The sequence below is a fragment of the Sinocyclocheilus grahami genome, unplaced genomic scaffold, assembly GCF_001515645.1.
Source record: "Sinocyclocheilus grahami isolate Dianchi unplaced genomic scaffold, SAMN03320097.WGS_v1.1 scaffold293.1, whole genome shotgun sequence".
Taxonomy (NCBI): domain Eukaryota; kingdom Metazoa; phylum Chordata; class Actinopteri; order Cypriniformes; family Cyprinidae; genus Sinocyclocheilus; species Sinocyclocheilus grahami.
In genome coordinates, this window is record NW_015505472.1 from 21,400 (window position 1) to 37,330 (window position 15,931).

Here is a 15,931-nt window from a genome sequence, read left to right on the forward strand (position 1 = left end):
TATATATATATATATATATATATATGTGTGTGTGTGTGTGTGTGTGTGTGTGTGTGTGTGTGTGTGTGTGTGTGTGTGTGTGTGTATGTGTGTGAATGAGACAAAAAATGAAATTGAAATTGTTTGATGTTTCGGCAGTTCACATTGAACCTCCTCCGTCCCATGGATGCAATTACAGTGCAGGGCTCTTTACTCAATGCTGTAATCGCTTATCATGCATGTTTTGATGGTGTTTTTTGTTCTAAAAGATTATATTAACTTTTTGTTTTTCCTTGTTTGACCTTTGTTGCACTAGCTTGTAACAGCCCGTTTCAGCCAGAATTTCTTTTACAAGTGTGGTTTGAAAACACGTCTGCGACTATTAAGACTTTATAGCGAACATATAAACCAGCGCACATAAAACGAGTAAATTCATCCGACAGAAATGTGCTGATTATGAGATGCATAAAAAGAAAAGCAATTAATAAATGTACACAGGAACTTTTATTATAAAAGCCATGTGTGTGTATCAGTGTTCAAACATGTGGTAAGAACGTTAAATGCTCGTGGGATATTAAAGAAGATTGTTCCAGATGTTTGCATGTATTTCATTCCATAAATATGCCGCATAGTTCAGAAAGCAGTTTTGCCCAATTTAGAAAGTACAGATGGTGTTTAGTCTTAGCCACAGAGGCAGCTAAGTGCAGTAATTAATCATCGTAGAATGAAGAATCGTGTTTCGATGTATAGGTTTACGTTTCAATTTAGTTTTAACTTTTAAAACACTGCTGCAGTGAAAAGGGGGTCAGTAAGATTATTTTTGACAGAAGTTAATACTTTTATTTAGCAAGGATGCATGAAATCTATCAAAAGTGACAATAAAGACAATTAAGCAGCAAATCAGCATATTAGAATGATTTCTGAAGGATCGTATGGCACTGAAGACTGGAGTAATGATGCTGAAAATTCAGCTTTGCCATCACAGGAAATGTGTTATAGTATATTTAAAAAATATATGAAAACATAAAACTGGTTTAAATTGTAATAATAATATTATGTAATAAAATATTCATGTTTTTACTCTAAATAAATGCAGATTTGTTGAGCATAAGACTTAAGCTACTTTAGTTAACGAACTAAGAATGAACAATACTTCTACAGCATTCAATAATCTTAGTTCATGTTAATTTGAACATTTACTAATGCAATATTAAAATCAAAAGTTGTGCTTGTTAACCTTAGTTAATTTTCATTAACTAATATTAACAAAGATGAATAAATACTGTAATAAATGTATTGTTCATTCATGTTAGTTAATACATTACCTAACATTAACTAATTGAACCTTATTGTAAAGTGTTACCAAAAATCTTACCAACCCCAAACCTTTGAACAGTAGTGAATATATTTAAATATTTTTTTGACCATTAGTGAAAAGCCAGCTCATTATGTTTCTGGTCTCTGGCTTACGAGTTTGAATCATGATTTTTGTCTAAACAAAAGTAACCTCAAGATTTGCCTTGAACTCAAAGCTGATTGGTCCATTGTTTGCGAACATTCTGTGTAGATGCTGCCACTGTTGGTAGTATAAGATAACTGGCATATGGTAGATTAATGGACATTTTGGGTGGAGTAAACAACTTTGGATTCATGATGCATTAAATCGTGACTTTTATTTGATGTGCAGTGTATTTGAGGTAATTGTTAATACCCAGCCCTAAACCGCACATTCACATTATTATTTATGAAAAGAAAGAGATTCCGAAAGAAAATAAATTCTGAATGCTACTAAGACAATTGTGAAAGCTGAAACTGTAGAAGAAACTTAAAAGCTTTGCAAGTAAGGGAGATACAGGTTTTTACAAACAATATAATAAGTGCTTTGGTCTTGTAGGTAGAGAGAGCTTATTCCATCTGTGGCACTATTGAATACATGGCCCCTGAGATTGTAGCAGGAGGAGAGTCGGGACATGACAAGGTAAAGTGAACCTCTCATCTGCCCATTCACCATATTTTAAGTGCTATTTAATTACACATGTAATTTTCTTAAATTATACACAGCAGCTTAAAGTTTGACTTTTTGAAAAGTGATTCATTCATTCATTTTTTTTACATGATTCGGCATACATTTGAATGTGCTTTTGGGACTATAACCCTTGTGTTGTGCTCCCGTAGGGGGTGGACTGGTGGAGCATGGGAGTTCTGATGTATGAGCTGTTGACCGGAGGCTCTCCTTTCACTGTCGATGGCGATGAGAACTCTCATTCTGACATTGCCGAGTAAGACCAGCACACACACACACACATACATACACACATACTCAGAGCTGTATTCTCTGTAGGGACGGGAGTAAGGAATTTAACAATTCTGGTTCTGATTATTATTCCTCTAAGCAACTCTGGTTCCATTAATGATTCTTTAAAAGGATTGTTCACCCAAAAATGGTGGGTGCCATTTACTAGCCCTCATGTTGTTCCAAACCTGTATGACTTTCTTTCTTCTGTGTAAGACAACAGAACATACTTTGAAGAATGTTGGTAGCTGTACGGTTTCAGTTCCTATTGACAAAAATCTTTGGTTATCAACATTCTTTAAAATATCTTCTTTTGTGTTGAGGAGAAGAAAGAAATGCATACAGGTTTGGAACGACATGAGAGGGAGTACAGGGTTTTCATCTTTGCGTAGACTTTTTGAGACTTTTTAAGTTCCCATTCAGTCAGTCATGTTCTACGTTACGTCAGTGACTGACGAATTGGGATCTCGCCCGAGAGCCCAATCACCTTCGAGTGTTAACTAAACAAGCCAATGACAGTTGGCGTGCGTGTTTCGCCACGCGCACCCCGCCCCGCAGCGCGGGTATAAAAGGAGAGCGCGTGCAAACGCACATCAGCTTTTCGCTTCGGAGCCGAGCCTTCTACAGGACGAATCTCCGCGAGTGTTCGAGAGAAACAGCTGGCGTTGGTGTGACGGCGTATCAGCGGGGGTTGCCATTCAGGCTGCTGAAATCTCGGCGGGCTGCAGCTTTCATTCTGAAGGAGGGAACGGAGACGTTACGTTCCGTCGCCACAGTTGCTGTACCACCGCTGTACGGCCGAGGCACGTAGTCTCGGCTCCACAGCGAAAAACTGTACGCGCACCCCGCCCCGCAGCGCGGGTATAAAAGGAGAGCGCGTGGCGAAACACGCACGCCAACTGTCATTGGCTTGTTTAGTTAACACTCGAAGGTGATTGGGCTCTCGGGCGAGATCCCAATTCGTCAGTCACTGACGTAACGTCTCCGTTGCCTCCTTCAGGGAATGAGGGTTACACAAGTAACCTAGACGTTCTTTATTGAAATTATTTTTTATAAAATGCTATTTATTAAAATACAACAAAAATCATCATGTGTATCACATCATCATATGAACCGTTATGATCAGTCAACTTTAGTATCATGAGCCTTACATACACATAACAAGAATATTTTTTTCGGGGTTCATTTTGAATTGGACATGATGACATTTAATGGATCAAAGGAGTCATTTGTTCAGGAATCAGACTTGAACAGATCTGAAAACTTCAAACTTTTTGGAATTCTTATTTTAATTTTTTTAATAGAACTGAATAATAACTGGTTCTCAGTTCCCAACCCTAATTCTCTATGTGGTTAAACGCCAGTTCTCTTTTTATTCTCTAGAAGTCTGTGTTGTTTTGAAATCAAGAGTTGACTGTTTGATTGCATCAGCATGTTGACAAAAAAGCATTAAATTACCTTCTTAAAGCTGCACTTGGTTTTCTTTTTTATTCATTCTCTCTCTTTGCCCAATAGGAGAATTATGAAAAAGGATCCTCCATTCCCCAAAGACTTGGGGCCTCTGGCCAAAGACGTTATCCAGCGATTACTAAATAAAGACCCAAAGAAGAGGCTGGGCTCAGGGCCCTCAGGGGCCCAGAATGTGAAAAGCCATCCATTTTACCAGGCAAGGCAAAAATGAATAATTGACTTTTTGCCCAAAAAGGGAATTTTAGTAGAGAAGAATAACTTTTTCCCTTGTCATTTCTTTGGCTTGTTAAAGTTAATTCAGATCCATTCAAGCTTTGAAGGACCAACATCTAAAATGTTTGACTGTCGTTGATTTAGAAAATGAACTGGGAGGATCTAGCTGCTAAGAAGGTTCCGGCTCCATTTAAGCCTGTAATTCGTGATGAGCTGGATGTTAGCAACTTTGCAGAGGAGTTTACAGAGATGGACCCGACATACTCCCCAGCGGCACTTCCAAACAACTGTGACCGCATCTTCCAGGTAGTGGAATTAAAACTAATTTTAATGTATTATAATATTTGTATAATAGCAGATATTTATGGTCATTTGCACGTCAGACCACCTAACATGATATGTGAAAGTGAGGAATTTAAGACTACATTGTATTACTATTGCACAATAATTCTAATATTCAGCAACAGTAATTAAAATACAGTAATCCTCATCAGTGTTCATATTGACTGGGCTCCAAAAACATCAATGTGAATGAAAAGTGGACTAAAGTGGATCCAAAAGATAATTTAAACATTTGTTAATATTTTATTATTATCATCATCATCATCATCATTAATGTCATCCTACCCCTGTGCATTATTTGTTTGCACTGAGCATTTATTTATGACTAAGAATGAATTTCTGCACATGAGTGGACATTTGATGTTGCGTTAGGATATAATTGTTCAGTTAACCCTCCATTATTAGTGAGCAGGAAGTACTGAAGTGGATATGGGCAAGTCAGCCTTTATAATGATCACTTGCGCAATGTGAGCCCGGCTGTCTATGTTGGTATTCAGATGAATTAGAGAGCTGTTTGGAGATGTAATTATGGTGATATGGAGATGGATTCAAGCATCAGATGTGAATGACTATTTTTGATGCATCTTGATCCATAACGTTGCCTATAGCATGATGCCAGCTGAAATGGGAGGCTGCGAAAGAGATGGTGTCTATGATTGCCTGCTGAATCCTTCAGTCTAACGGATCAATGCCGCCATTAAACGGCTCTGTCATGGAATAAAAGGTCGGCGTCTGTGAGAACAACCATGTCTGGCTCAATTACTCCTTCAACCTTTGATTACCAACTTCATCTAGGCTTTTCTGAGTGTTCGCCTTTCATGTGCGCTGGAATTTTGATCCTTCGTAATTCTCGGGCGGTACAATTGCAGCAACGTCTGCAATGATAACTTTCGAAGTGCTCCATCGCACACACACATGCATAGCAGCATATAAACCCAGCCACCCGTCAAACTCCTCACAAACTGAAATTAAGCTGCATTAGAGGACTGTGATCATTTGAAAAGCAGGGCAATCAAATACCTTGGCTTAGCAATTAAAAGCATTTCAACCATTCATCTCCTCATCCTTCCGTCCAGCCGTCCTCTCATCCAGCCAGCCACTCCTCCGCCCATGTAGCACACAGCTGCAGTCTGGCCGTGTAAGTGGGACATGGGCTGTCAGAGGCTTTATTTAGATGGATGCACATGATGCAGTTATCGCAAACAATGTGACTGGAGTACCTTAGCATGAAGGATTTGCAGAATTGCAAAAGGCCTTGGTGTTTGAGTTCTGTAAGTGACCCTGAAACTTCCTCTGCATTAGTTCCCTCTTCTGTTAGTGAGTGTGTTTATAGCTGTTTGTATCTGCAGGGCTATTCCTTCATGGCTCCCTCCATCCTGTTTAAGAGGAATGCGGTAATGGACGACCCGGCTCAGCTGTGCGGTGGGTCAGAGAGGCCTGGCTCCGCAGCTGTTGCCCGTAGTGCTATGATGAAGGTCAGTCTGCATATCGCTGCTTTGTAAAAACGTTACAACATTTAAAGCTGAGGTGTGTCATTTTTTTCAATGTTAATATACTTTCTCCCATCCCAGTTTAATGTGAGGTACAACTGTAAGTAAGCCATTTGTATGTTGATTTGACTGAAAAGTGTAAGCATTTCTCTATAAGTCCAATGCAACCATTGGAAAATCAGGAAACCTGTTTGAAAACAGTCATTATTTTTGCAAAAACATTGAAAGAAATATTAGTGCTTGTTAAGGCAGCAAATTAGCTTTAGGTAGCGATAGACCAATAAACTGCTTTTAATAATTTTTTTAACAATATTTACACTTTTTCACAGTTATCAGTTTTTGAATATCGGTTTTACGCCATCTTACATTTAAGTAAAAAAAAGTAAAATAGCACCTACTGTAATAGTGTCATTACAACACTGTGATCAACATAACAACACAGTTCACAGTAGTGGTCAATCGATATTGTTTTTTTGACAGCCGATGCCGATATCTTGGAAAGCAGGATGGCCGATATGAAGCCGATATGAAGCCGATATAATTTTATTTATTTTAATTAATATTTAAGAAATTTGAAATCATTTGAAAATTGATTAAAAAAATAAATGTGTTAAATAAACATACTTATACTTTAGATGACAAAGTATTTTTCACAAATAAATATTTAATAAAAATATAATTAAAAAAGAAGTAAACACTGTTACCAACAGGGCACTCAGTATTCTGGGAAGTTTGTGTGCATTAATCATATTTTTTTTCAAATAAAGCCAAGGTAACACTCATTTTACATACAGCACACAGTGAAAATGACATGAATATGACAGTGGACAAATGCATAAAGCGCAGCATAATTTAAAATCACGAGTTTAAAGTTTGTCGATCGCGCGTCTCCAGTGAAGCTGAACTCTCCTCCTGTCCACATTCAATTCTCACGGATCAACCGTCACGCAGAGAACACACGATCATGCAGGATACAAATGCACACTTCACAAGATCTCACAACTGGATCCGACTAAGTTTGCAAGGTTTTTGAAATTAGATGTTTATTAGACATTAAAAAATTTGTTTAAATTATATAAATGCGTATTTGCTGAATGCTGACGGCAAACAAGAAAGTATTATAATGTTTGCCTTTCTATTACTAATAATATAAAAGCAATTGTTATAATACTTTTTATATACATTTTAATTCCTTTGTTTAACCGTTCTATCTGATTATTAGACAGACGTATTAGATAATCCATATTAGACAGAACTGAAGGACAACAACGAACAAGAGGGAGAATGTAAGCACTGTGCTCAAAATTTGACGTCTGTGTGCTCGACGTCAAAATAAAAGTCCCGCCTAGAACGCATCGGCCAAACAGGAAAACTTATCGGCCGATGCCGATATTTAAAAAATGCCAAATATCAGCTGATATATCGGCCTTGGCGATTCGGATTCGGCGATATCGGTCGACCACTAGTTCACAGGTACAGTAACTTAACTTAACTTAGTAACTCAATTGCTTGCATAAATAATTACACTTTCTATTATTATATAATACAGAAATAAATTATTATCTGTTATACATATTTATGCGTTTGGCAGACGCTTTTTTCCAAAGCTGGTGCCATGCTCTACTGGTAGAGCTACAGGAATGGTTATTGAATGCATATTATGCATATTGATTATACAATTATACCATAATAATAATCAGTATTGGTTGTTAAAACAGTTTTGGTTGATTTCTAGTTTTTGGTAAATTAAATGATGAAGTTAGATTGTAAGAGAGAGAAACTGATAATGTGCAGAACAGAAGAATAAATTGACATGAGAACAAAAGTCCTACTACAATTCACTATGCAAATATTGCAATGACAGCTTCACTCTTGAGTGGCAAACATTTTGAGGGGCTTTCACACAGTTCTTCTTTCTGCTTTAAAAACAGCTAGATGAGTGCAGTCGTATTTAGCAGAAGTGGTGCATAAATGTGCATTAACTCATAAAATGTTGCTAATGTATATGCTCAATACACTGACGATCACATCTGATTGGTCTGTTGTTGTAAAATTGCACTGCTAGTCAAAGTTGGACTATTTTTAATTTGAAAATGTCTTTAAAACATTGTGTTCATGGGTGTGATACACTAAAAAAGCCAACAGCATTCATTTATTGTGTGTATGTACAGTAGACCAGTAATTAAAATAGCACAAAATGTAAAATCCTGACATTTTATACCATATTTTATATCCTTCTCCAGAACTGTCAGGAATGATCAAGAGCAGCAGGATTATCCTTGCTTTTCTAAAAAATTATTTTTGATGTACTATGCAGACATTCTCCAATATTTATAAGCAAAGCTCCCTTCACAGTCCACCCAGACAATTTATCAAAATAAATCCGCAAAAACGGGTCATTCAGAAATCATTGAACCACAAGCACATTAAGATATGACCTTCTACATTTGCAACAGTTACACATTAATCATGAACTTGATAAATGTTAGTTTGAAATTCACCCATATATACAGGCTAGCCAATCAAAACAGGGCTCATTTACATATAAAAATGTTAAAGGTATGGTAAACAACCAGTTTCATTGTTTAGATAGTGTCAGATATAGGGTCATGTGAAAGTATATTACAATGGTTTTGGTGCAAGATACCTTGATTATCATTGTAAGTGGATTATTCCTCTATTTTATATCCTTCTCCAGAACTGTCAGGAATGATCAAGAGCAGCAGGATTATCCTTGCTTTTCTAAAAAATGATTTTTGATGTACTATGCAGACATTCTCCAATATTTATAAGCAAAGCTCCCTTCACAGTCCACCCAGACAATTTATCAAAATAAATCCGCAAAAACGGGTCATTCAGAAATCATTGAACCACAAGCACATTAAGATATGACCTTCTACATTTGCAACAGTTACACATTAATCATGAACTTGATAAATGTTAGTTTGAAATTCACCCATATATACAGGCTAGCCAATCAAAACAGGGCTCATTTACATATAAAAATGTTAAAGGTATGGTAAACAACCAGTTTCATTGTTTAGATAGTGTCAGATATAGGGTCATGTGAAAGTATATTACAATGGTTTTGGTGCAAGATACCTTGATTATCATTGTAAGTGGATTATTCCTGACCTTTACTTCTGACAAACTGACCGTAGGACTCTCCGTTCTACATGAACTATGAGATGGACCTGAGGGAGAGCGCTCTGGGAGAGGGAAGCTTCTCCATCTGCAGACAGTGCACTCACAAAAAGACTGGACAGAAATACGCTGTAAAGATTGTCAGTAAAAGGTACCAGCTATGCAGCCTGCTAACAGAGTCTTTTTGATGTATTTAAAGTTCAGTTGAATTATATAGGCTAATAGTCATTGAAGTAATTTGTATTTTATTGTTCTGCAGAATGGAGGCACAAACACAGAAAGAGATCGCTGCTCTCAAACTGTGTGATGGACATCCCAACATAGTCAAGCTACATGAGATCTACCATGACCAGGTAAGACAGTGTTTAAGACTGAAACCTAGAGCTCATGTGCACTTCAATGCCTCATTCTCTCAATGAACTGGGCTAGCCTGAATAAGTTTGAACTCTCTTTGTCCTCGTACCTGCCCCCGATTTAATTCCGCAGGGCAGAAAAAAATAGAAGTGCATCAGATTTGCTTTGCCGATGTAAGTCGATGGGAGACTAAAACAAACTAAAAAACCTAGATTAGGAACCTATGACAGCTTGTACAATAAGCAATGTAATAAACGTTGTTTTAGAAATGACGAAAAGTATGATATTTCATCAAAATAAAATAATTTTTCTGGGCAGAATTTTTTTTTGTATTAATCAGTAACATTTCAACTTCCTGTCGATTCTGTAAAATCTAGGCATGGGCATTTCAAGCAAAAATACTATTCGAAAATCGCTGGGTATTATTTGAAAATCGCATCCCTCCCCCGCATGTGCGCACTCATAAGCTACACACCCATAAAAGGGAAAGACATCATTCACGCTTTCAGTCTGTATGTTAACAAACTGTTCAATTCATTAGGGAATAGGCTATCTGAACTCAAGCCATATATTGATTATAACGTGCTGAAACCAACCGGCAACCTCCCGCTCTCTCTCGTGAAGCCAACAAGGAAGTGACTTAAACTGTAATTCATCAACTGGCCGCTAGAGGCTGGCTGCAAAAGGGAGTCAATCCCATAGACTCCCCATGTTAAATTGCCCAACTTTACAGCAGAAAAAAACATGTTTACAGCCTGGTTCAAAAAATGATTTTGGTCTATAGCTAATTTTGCCCTTCATGACAACTGTGAGGGGGTGAATTTTTGTATAACTCATCGGTTTAAATTATATTAAGCCTTAAAGTTCTGCATAATTAAGGGTGTGGCCACTTGAGTGACAGGTGGATTGCCGCTACTGTCACCACCATCGAGCTAGGTGGGCGTGGTTTCATCAACCTGCTCCCGCCTCTTTGCCCATTTTCGATTATCTGGGAGGGACGTGTGGTGACGCGCTGCCAAGATGGCGACGGCCGGCTCCGCCCACTTTTGAGCTTCAAAAACGCTCTTCGGAAATCTACGGGTGACGTCACGGACACTATGTCCATGTTTTTATACAGTCTATGGCTGAAACATATTAAAATAATATAACCGAATGACGGCACTCAATAATATAACAGTCCGTCGATTAGCATAAACTGCTCATAAGGCTAGGACATTTCCATTTAAAAAATGAGCATTAGTATCAAAAATCAAAAGTTTAATTAATTCATCCATGAATATCACCTCAAGTCATAATGACTTTATAGGTCTAAACGCGTTAAAACATATTGTGAACACCCTGAATGACGGCACTTATGTGAACATTAATTTTAACGTCTGTCTTCATAACAATAACCTGTCTTATATTTTTATAAAAAAAACTGAGCATGTCCACATGTTCGGGATGAAGACGGGAGCGCAATCTGTTCACAATTTTAGTCCGGCCGCAGAGAACAAATTCCGGCTGAAATGCGTCACAATGCGTCGTTATCTTTTTTACCATCATTAACACGGATTAATATATGTATTGTTCCATGTTCGTTTGTATACCGCGCACAAGGTTTATACGCATAGTCCAAGTCTTTTTCTCCGTTTTTAGTGTATCTCTGTGGCAGAATTACAGCGCCACATACTGGTCTGGCATGTATACTACATAATTTTGTGGTTTTGTGTGGACACAGATATTTCTTGAGACGAGGGGAAAAAAAAAGATAGGATAGGGAAAGCTCTGGCTTTGTGTGGACGTAGCCTTAGTTTGTTTTCTTACCTCATGTTTTCCCCATACCTGGTTTCCCCTTGTGTGTTGATTAGTTCATTCTGGTCACCTGTGTTCTGTTAATCTAGTCACTAGTCCCTTGTTTGAGTTAGTATAAGTACTCCCCGTTCTGTTCCTTATGTTGTTTGATGTTACCCTGTGTGAGAACTTCTTCATCTTGTGGATTATCTATTAAAAAGATTTATTTCTATTATCTTCAGAAAGTGTGACAGTCATGTTTACAAAGTGATTTTGTTTTCTTTTAAATACACACTACTGTTCAGAACTTTGGGGTTGGTAAGATTTTTTTTTTTTAAATGTTCTTGAAAAAAGTGTCTTATTTTCACCAAGGCTGCATTTATCTTATCAAAAATGCAATAAAAGTGTAATATTGTGAAATATCATTACAATATAAAATGTTTTCTATATTAATATTTAAAAATTTTATAAATTCCTTTAATGACAAAGCTGAATTTTCAGCAGCCATTACACCAGTTTTCAACGTCACGTGATCCTTCAGAAATCAGTCTAATTTGCTGATTGATGTATTGCTCAAGAAACATTTGTTATTAATGTTGAAAACAGTTGTGCTGCTTCAGGGCTCCAGACAAAAAAATCAATTAAGGAGCCATCGGCTCCTATAAGAAACAAAATTAGGTGCCAAATAATTTTTTTAGGTGCCACAGAATAAACGCGTTTTATTGTTTTTAACACTTTAACATTTCAGTCATACTGTCATGCATCATCCCCGGTGGGGATAAAAAAAATATCCCCAGGGTGATGCTATCCCACCAGCTACCAACAGAGCACATAAAATACCAAAAATAAATGTTTTTTTAAAAAAATAAAATACTGCAACATGACAATACAAACAACAAAAAAATCAGAAATGTACTTTGACTGTCAGTGCTCCCGCTTAATAGAGACCGCCTGGGTTTTGGGATCCTGGTTCACGGATTACTTAATCCATGCAGGGCTCTTCAGAAAGTCAGCGCAGTATGCAATGTTTTTGTTCAAAACTCTCTCTACTGTAACCTAATGCATTTATTGTAATTAATAAACTGACACATAAATCTAGCTATTACGAGACAGAACGCAGAAGTTTAAAATCACCGTAATGTAATTATGATAACTCAATATTCCCCAGGGTGATGCTATCCCACCAGCTACAAACAGAGCACATAAAATACCAAAAATAAATTAAAAAAAAAATAAATAAAATACTGCAACATGACAATTAAATCAGAAATGTACTTTGACTGTCAGTGCTCCCGCTTAATAGAGACCGCCTGGGTTTTGGGATCCTGGTTCACGGATTACTTAATCCATGCAGGGCTCTTCAGAAAGTCAGCGCAGTATGCAATGTTTTTGCTCAAAACTCTCTCTACTGTAACCTAATGCATTTATTGTAATTAATAAACTGACACATAAATCTAGCTATTACGAGACAGAACGCAGAAGTTTAAAATCACCGTAATGTAATTATGATAACTCAATATTGACTGATGGATCAGAAGAGAATCGTCTTTCTGCGAGTCATTTAGAAATTATGGTTCTATTCTATTCTATTTAAAGAAATATGAGGTAAACGTGTGAATGCATAATGTGCGCACATTTGGAGTAAAAGTTTGTATGTTGTGTAGCACTGATCAAAAATAAATGGAAGCAAACGCGATTGAATATGTACAGGTTTGTGTCATTCTATTCGAAATATAATTAACTCACGATTGATTTAGCATTCCTGGCAGAAATAAGAACTATTAGTGTCATTGTAACCAAGTATTATCATAAATAGTTGTCAAATATCGAAGCGCCACTGTGATTTGTGATATATTTTCAAGGGCTCTGGTTTGCTCACAAATCGCACCCTGCTGTCATGTGTTTATGTCTCATCTTTTCTTGTCTTTATCAGCAATTTAATCCATCTTGTAGATGTCCTGGGAACTAAGGTTCACTTAAAGTGGGAACTAAACGTCTTTCCAACTTGAGAACTATATATAGTCGCAAAGAATTGTTTAGGAGGTGTTGAATTTGACCTTTAGCTCCTTGCATTCGTTCTTATCATGTAGACAACAGGTTAAGTAAAACTATGAATATAAGTGCATAAATTTAGCAAAATGCTCCTATTTATAGTTATTTTTTTCTAGCTGACTGATGAGCTTGTTATTCTGAGGTAAATGATTATGTTGCATTGTTTACAAGCTTTATGCGTTTTCCACAGTTTGAAACACTGAATGAGCAATTACATGAGACATTTCAGTAAGATGTACTGTATCTTATAAATATACCTTTTGAGGTCCATTCATGTTTATTTCATATTATATTAAATAGAAAGATATGATGTGCCGCTTGAACTGAGGCGCTAAAGCGATCACTCATGCCACATTAAAGGAACACGCCACTATTTTTGAAAATAGGCTCATTTTCCAACTCCCCTAGAGTTAAACTGTTGTGTTTTACCGTTTTCAAATCTATTCAGCCGATCTCCGGATCTGGTGGTAGCACTTTTAGCTGCAGCTTAGCATAGATCATTGAAACTGATTAGACCGTTAGCATCTCGCTCAAAAATGACCAAAGATTTTCGATATTTTTCCTATTACCTAGCTGGGGACTATTTTCAGGTGCTGCGTAATATCATTGCGCCTGCTGCACCCATGGTACGGCAGCAAAGTTCCTTGTTTATTACACCGGAATGAGAGTATAGTTCCTAGCCATATCAGCCTAGAAAATCGCAACTTTTCATTTTCCGTCGGTCTTAATACACGATGTAACTACAGAAGTGTCAAGTTTTAAATAGGAAGAATATAGAAACTCTTTGGTCATTTTTTAGCGAGATGCTAACGGTCTAATCAGATTCAATGATCTATGCTAAGCTGCAGCTAAAAGTGCTACCACCAGATCCGGAGATCGGCTGAATGGATTCGAAAACGGTAAAACTCAACTTTTTAACTCTAGGGGAGTTGGAAATGAGCCTATTTTCAAAAATAGTGGCGTGTTCCTTTAAAGGGCACGAAACGATATTTATTATTCGAATTTCGTTATGAATTTGGCAGAATTTCTAAAGCTGATACTTTGTTTAATAAATGTAACAAAGCTCACAGCTTATTGCGATTAATTGACGGCAAGTGCGCTGCAAATAAGTTCACGCATTAACAGAAGAACACAGCAAGATCTTTATAACAAGAAATATCAATTATAAATTAATTGTTAACGATATATTGTTAATGTCCACACAGCTGACAGCTTTACCTGTTGTACTTTGTTCAAGCTGCGCATGAATTAGACACTGATTTTCTGCACTTTTATTTCGCACGTCTCCGCTCTCTCATGCTGCACAACTGAAGCTGCTTTCAGCAGGTGTGCCGTCAGCACTGCTGCTCGGCAGAGATGAAGACTGTTTGAAAGTCTTTTTTCCACTAAAACTTTAATGCGCATCATCTCAGTTTATTACGTCAACATAACAAAAGATGTGATCGCTTTCATTACATGCTAATTTTTTAATCATAACATGTAAATTTCTATAGTCGCCAGTGGCGACCTCAGCAAAAACGTCACTCTCAAATTAATATTTTTGGTTGCAAATGCATTTTTTTTTTGTCGCGGTCTGGAGCCCTGTGCTTAATATTTTTCTGGAAAGCATGATAGAATTTTTTCAGGCTTCATTGAAGAATAGAAGTTTTAAAAGAACAGCATTTATTTAAAATGGAAATATTTTGTTACATTAAAAAACATTTTCTGGTGCATTTTTGCTGAATAAAAGTATTAATTTCTTTTAAAAAATCATACTGAACCCAAATTGTTGAACGGTAGTATGTACATGTTATTCGTGTTTGTGTGTGTATGTATATTTCAGTGTGTGCCAGACATCCTGATCCATCGTCCTATTCATTGTTCATTATGATAAGCTTGAGTCAGTTGGGCACTTCAGATCTGTAAAAGTGTGTATGTGTCCACTTGCCAATTGGAGGTTATCAACCCCCACCCGCTGTACCCACTGCCATGCCCCAGATGAAAAGCAGAGCTGCCCTGCCCGGTCAGGGTCTTTGTTCCTCTATACCAGAGATAATGAGAGATATTTGCTTGCTCTTTTTCATTTGCCTCTCTTTTTTCTTTCGTGCACACACACACACTTGCACACTCGTACACTCTTTTCTATCTCATCCCACCCACATACGGCACAAACACTTGTTCTGCTGTTCACTTATTCACACTCATTCAGCTTATAATGTGACTGAATCCCATTTATAAAATCATCTTAAATCTGAACCTTTTCCAAGTGATTTTTCCAGCTCCTTCTGAATTCAAAGGCATAATTCCCTCTGACTTTCTGTCTTTAAATGTACATCTGTGCCAGGATAGAAGGCTTTGCACTTCATAATAGATTATCTATCGGTGTAATTGCGATCATATACTGTTCCATGTGGTTATTCTTGCAAATAGCGTGTTTCCTTGTGCTCCCTAATTTTATATTTAGGGTTATGCACAGGGCTGGTAATAAAGTTCTGGGGGCCCAAGGCAAAATTTTGTGAGGGGGCCCCTGTCGGTGCATCCAAAATGTCACTCAATCCCTTAATCGGTTCTTTCAGAGCAGTTTCACTGTCAACAAACAACAGTTACAACTGTGCACAAACAAATTACAAACAATAGGACAAATACTATAGAAAAAAGATACAAAATAAGCAATTTAGCCTACTAAAAATAATAGCTTACTGCAGCAGGTTATTTTTTTATTACTCACCCTCATGTCGTTCCAAACCCGTAAGACCTTCGTTCATCTTCGGAACACAAATTAAGAGATTTTTTAAAGATATATATATATATACACATATATATATATATATATATATATATA

General features: G+C 37.1%; 1 protein-coding gene across 1 annotated transcript in view; it reads left to right on the top strand.

Annotated features, from left to right (window-relative positions):
* rps6ka5 (ribosomal protein S6 kinase, polypeptide 5) overlaps positions 1 to 15,931 on the top strand; it is a 35,670-nt gene that overhangs the window by 14,203 nt on the left and 5,536 nt on the right. Inside the window, exons 6-12 of the mRNA XM_016292824.1 lie at positions 1,874 to 1,957; positions 2,155 to 2,258; positions 3,788 to 3,938; positions 4,100 to 4,261; positions 5,647 to 5,772; positions 8,949 to 9,082; positions 9,191 to 9,284. Of these exons, the coding sequence (XP_016148310.1) occupies positions 1,874 to 1,957; positions 2,155 to 2,258; positions 3,788 to 3,938; positions 4,100 to 4,261; positions 5,647 to 5,772; positions 8,949 to 9,082; positions 9,191 to 9,284 (855 nt within the window). The remainder of the gene's footprint in view (positions 1 to 1,873; positions 1,958 to 2,154; positions 2,259 to 3,787; positions 3,939 to 4,099; positions 4,262 to 5,646; positions 5,773 to 8,948; positions 9,083 to 9,190; positions 9,285 to 15,931) is intronic.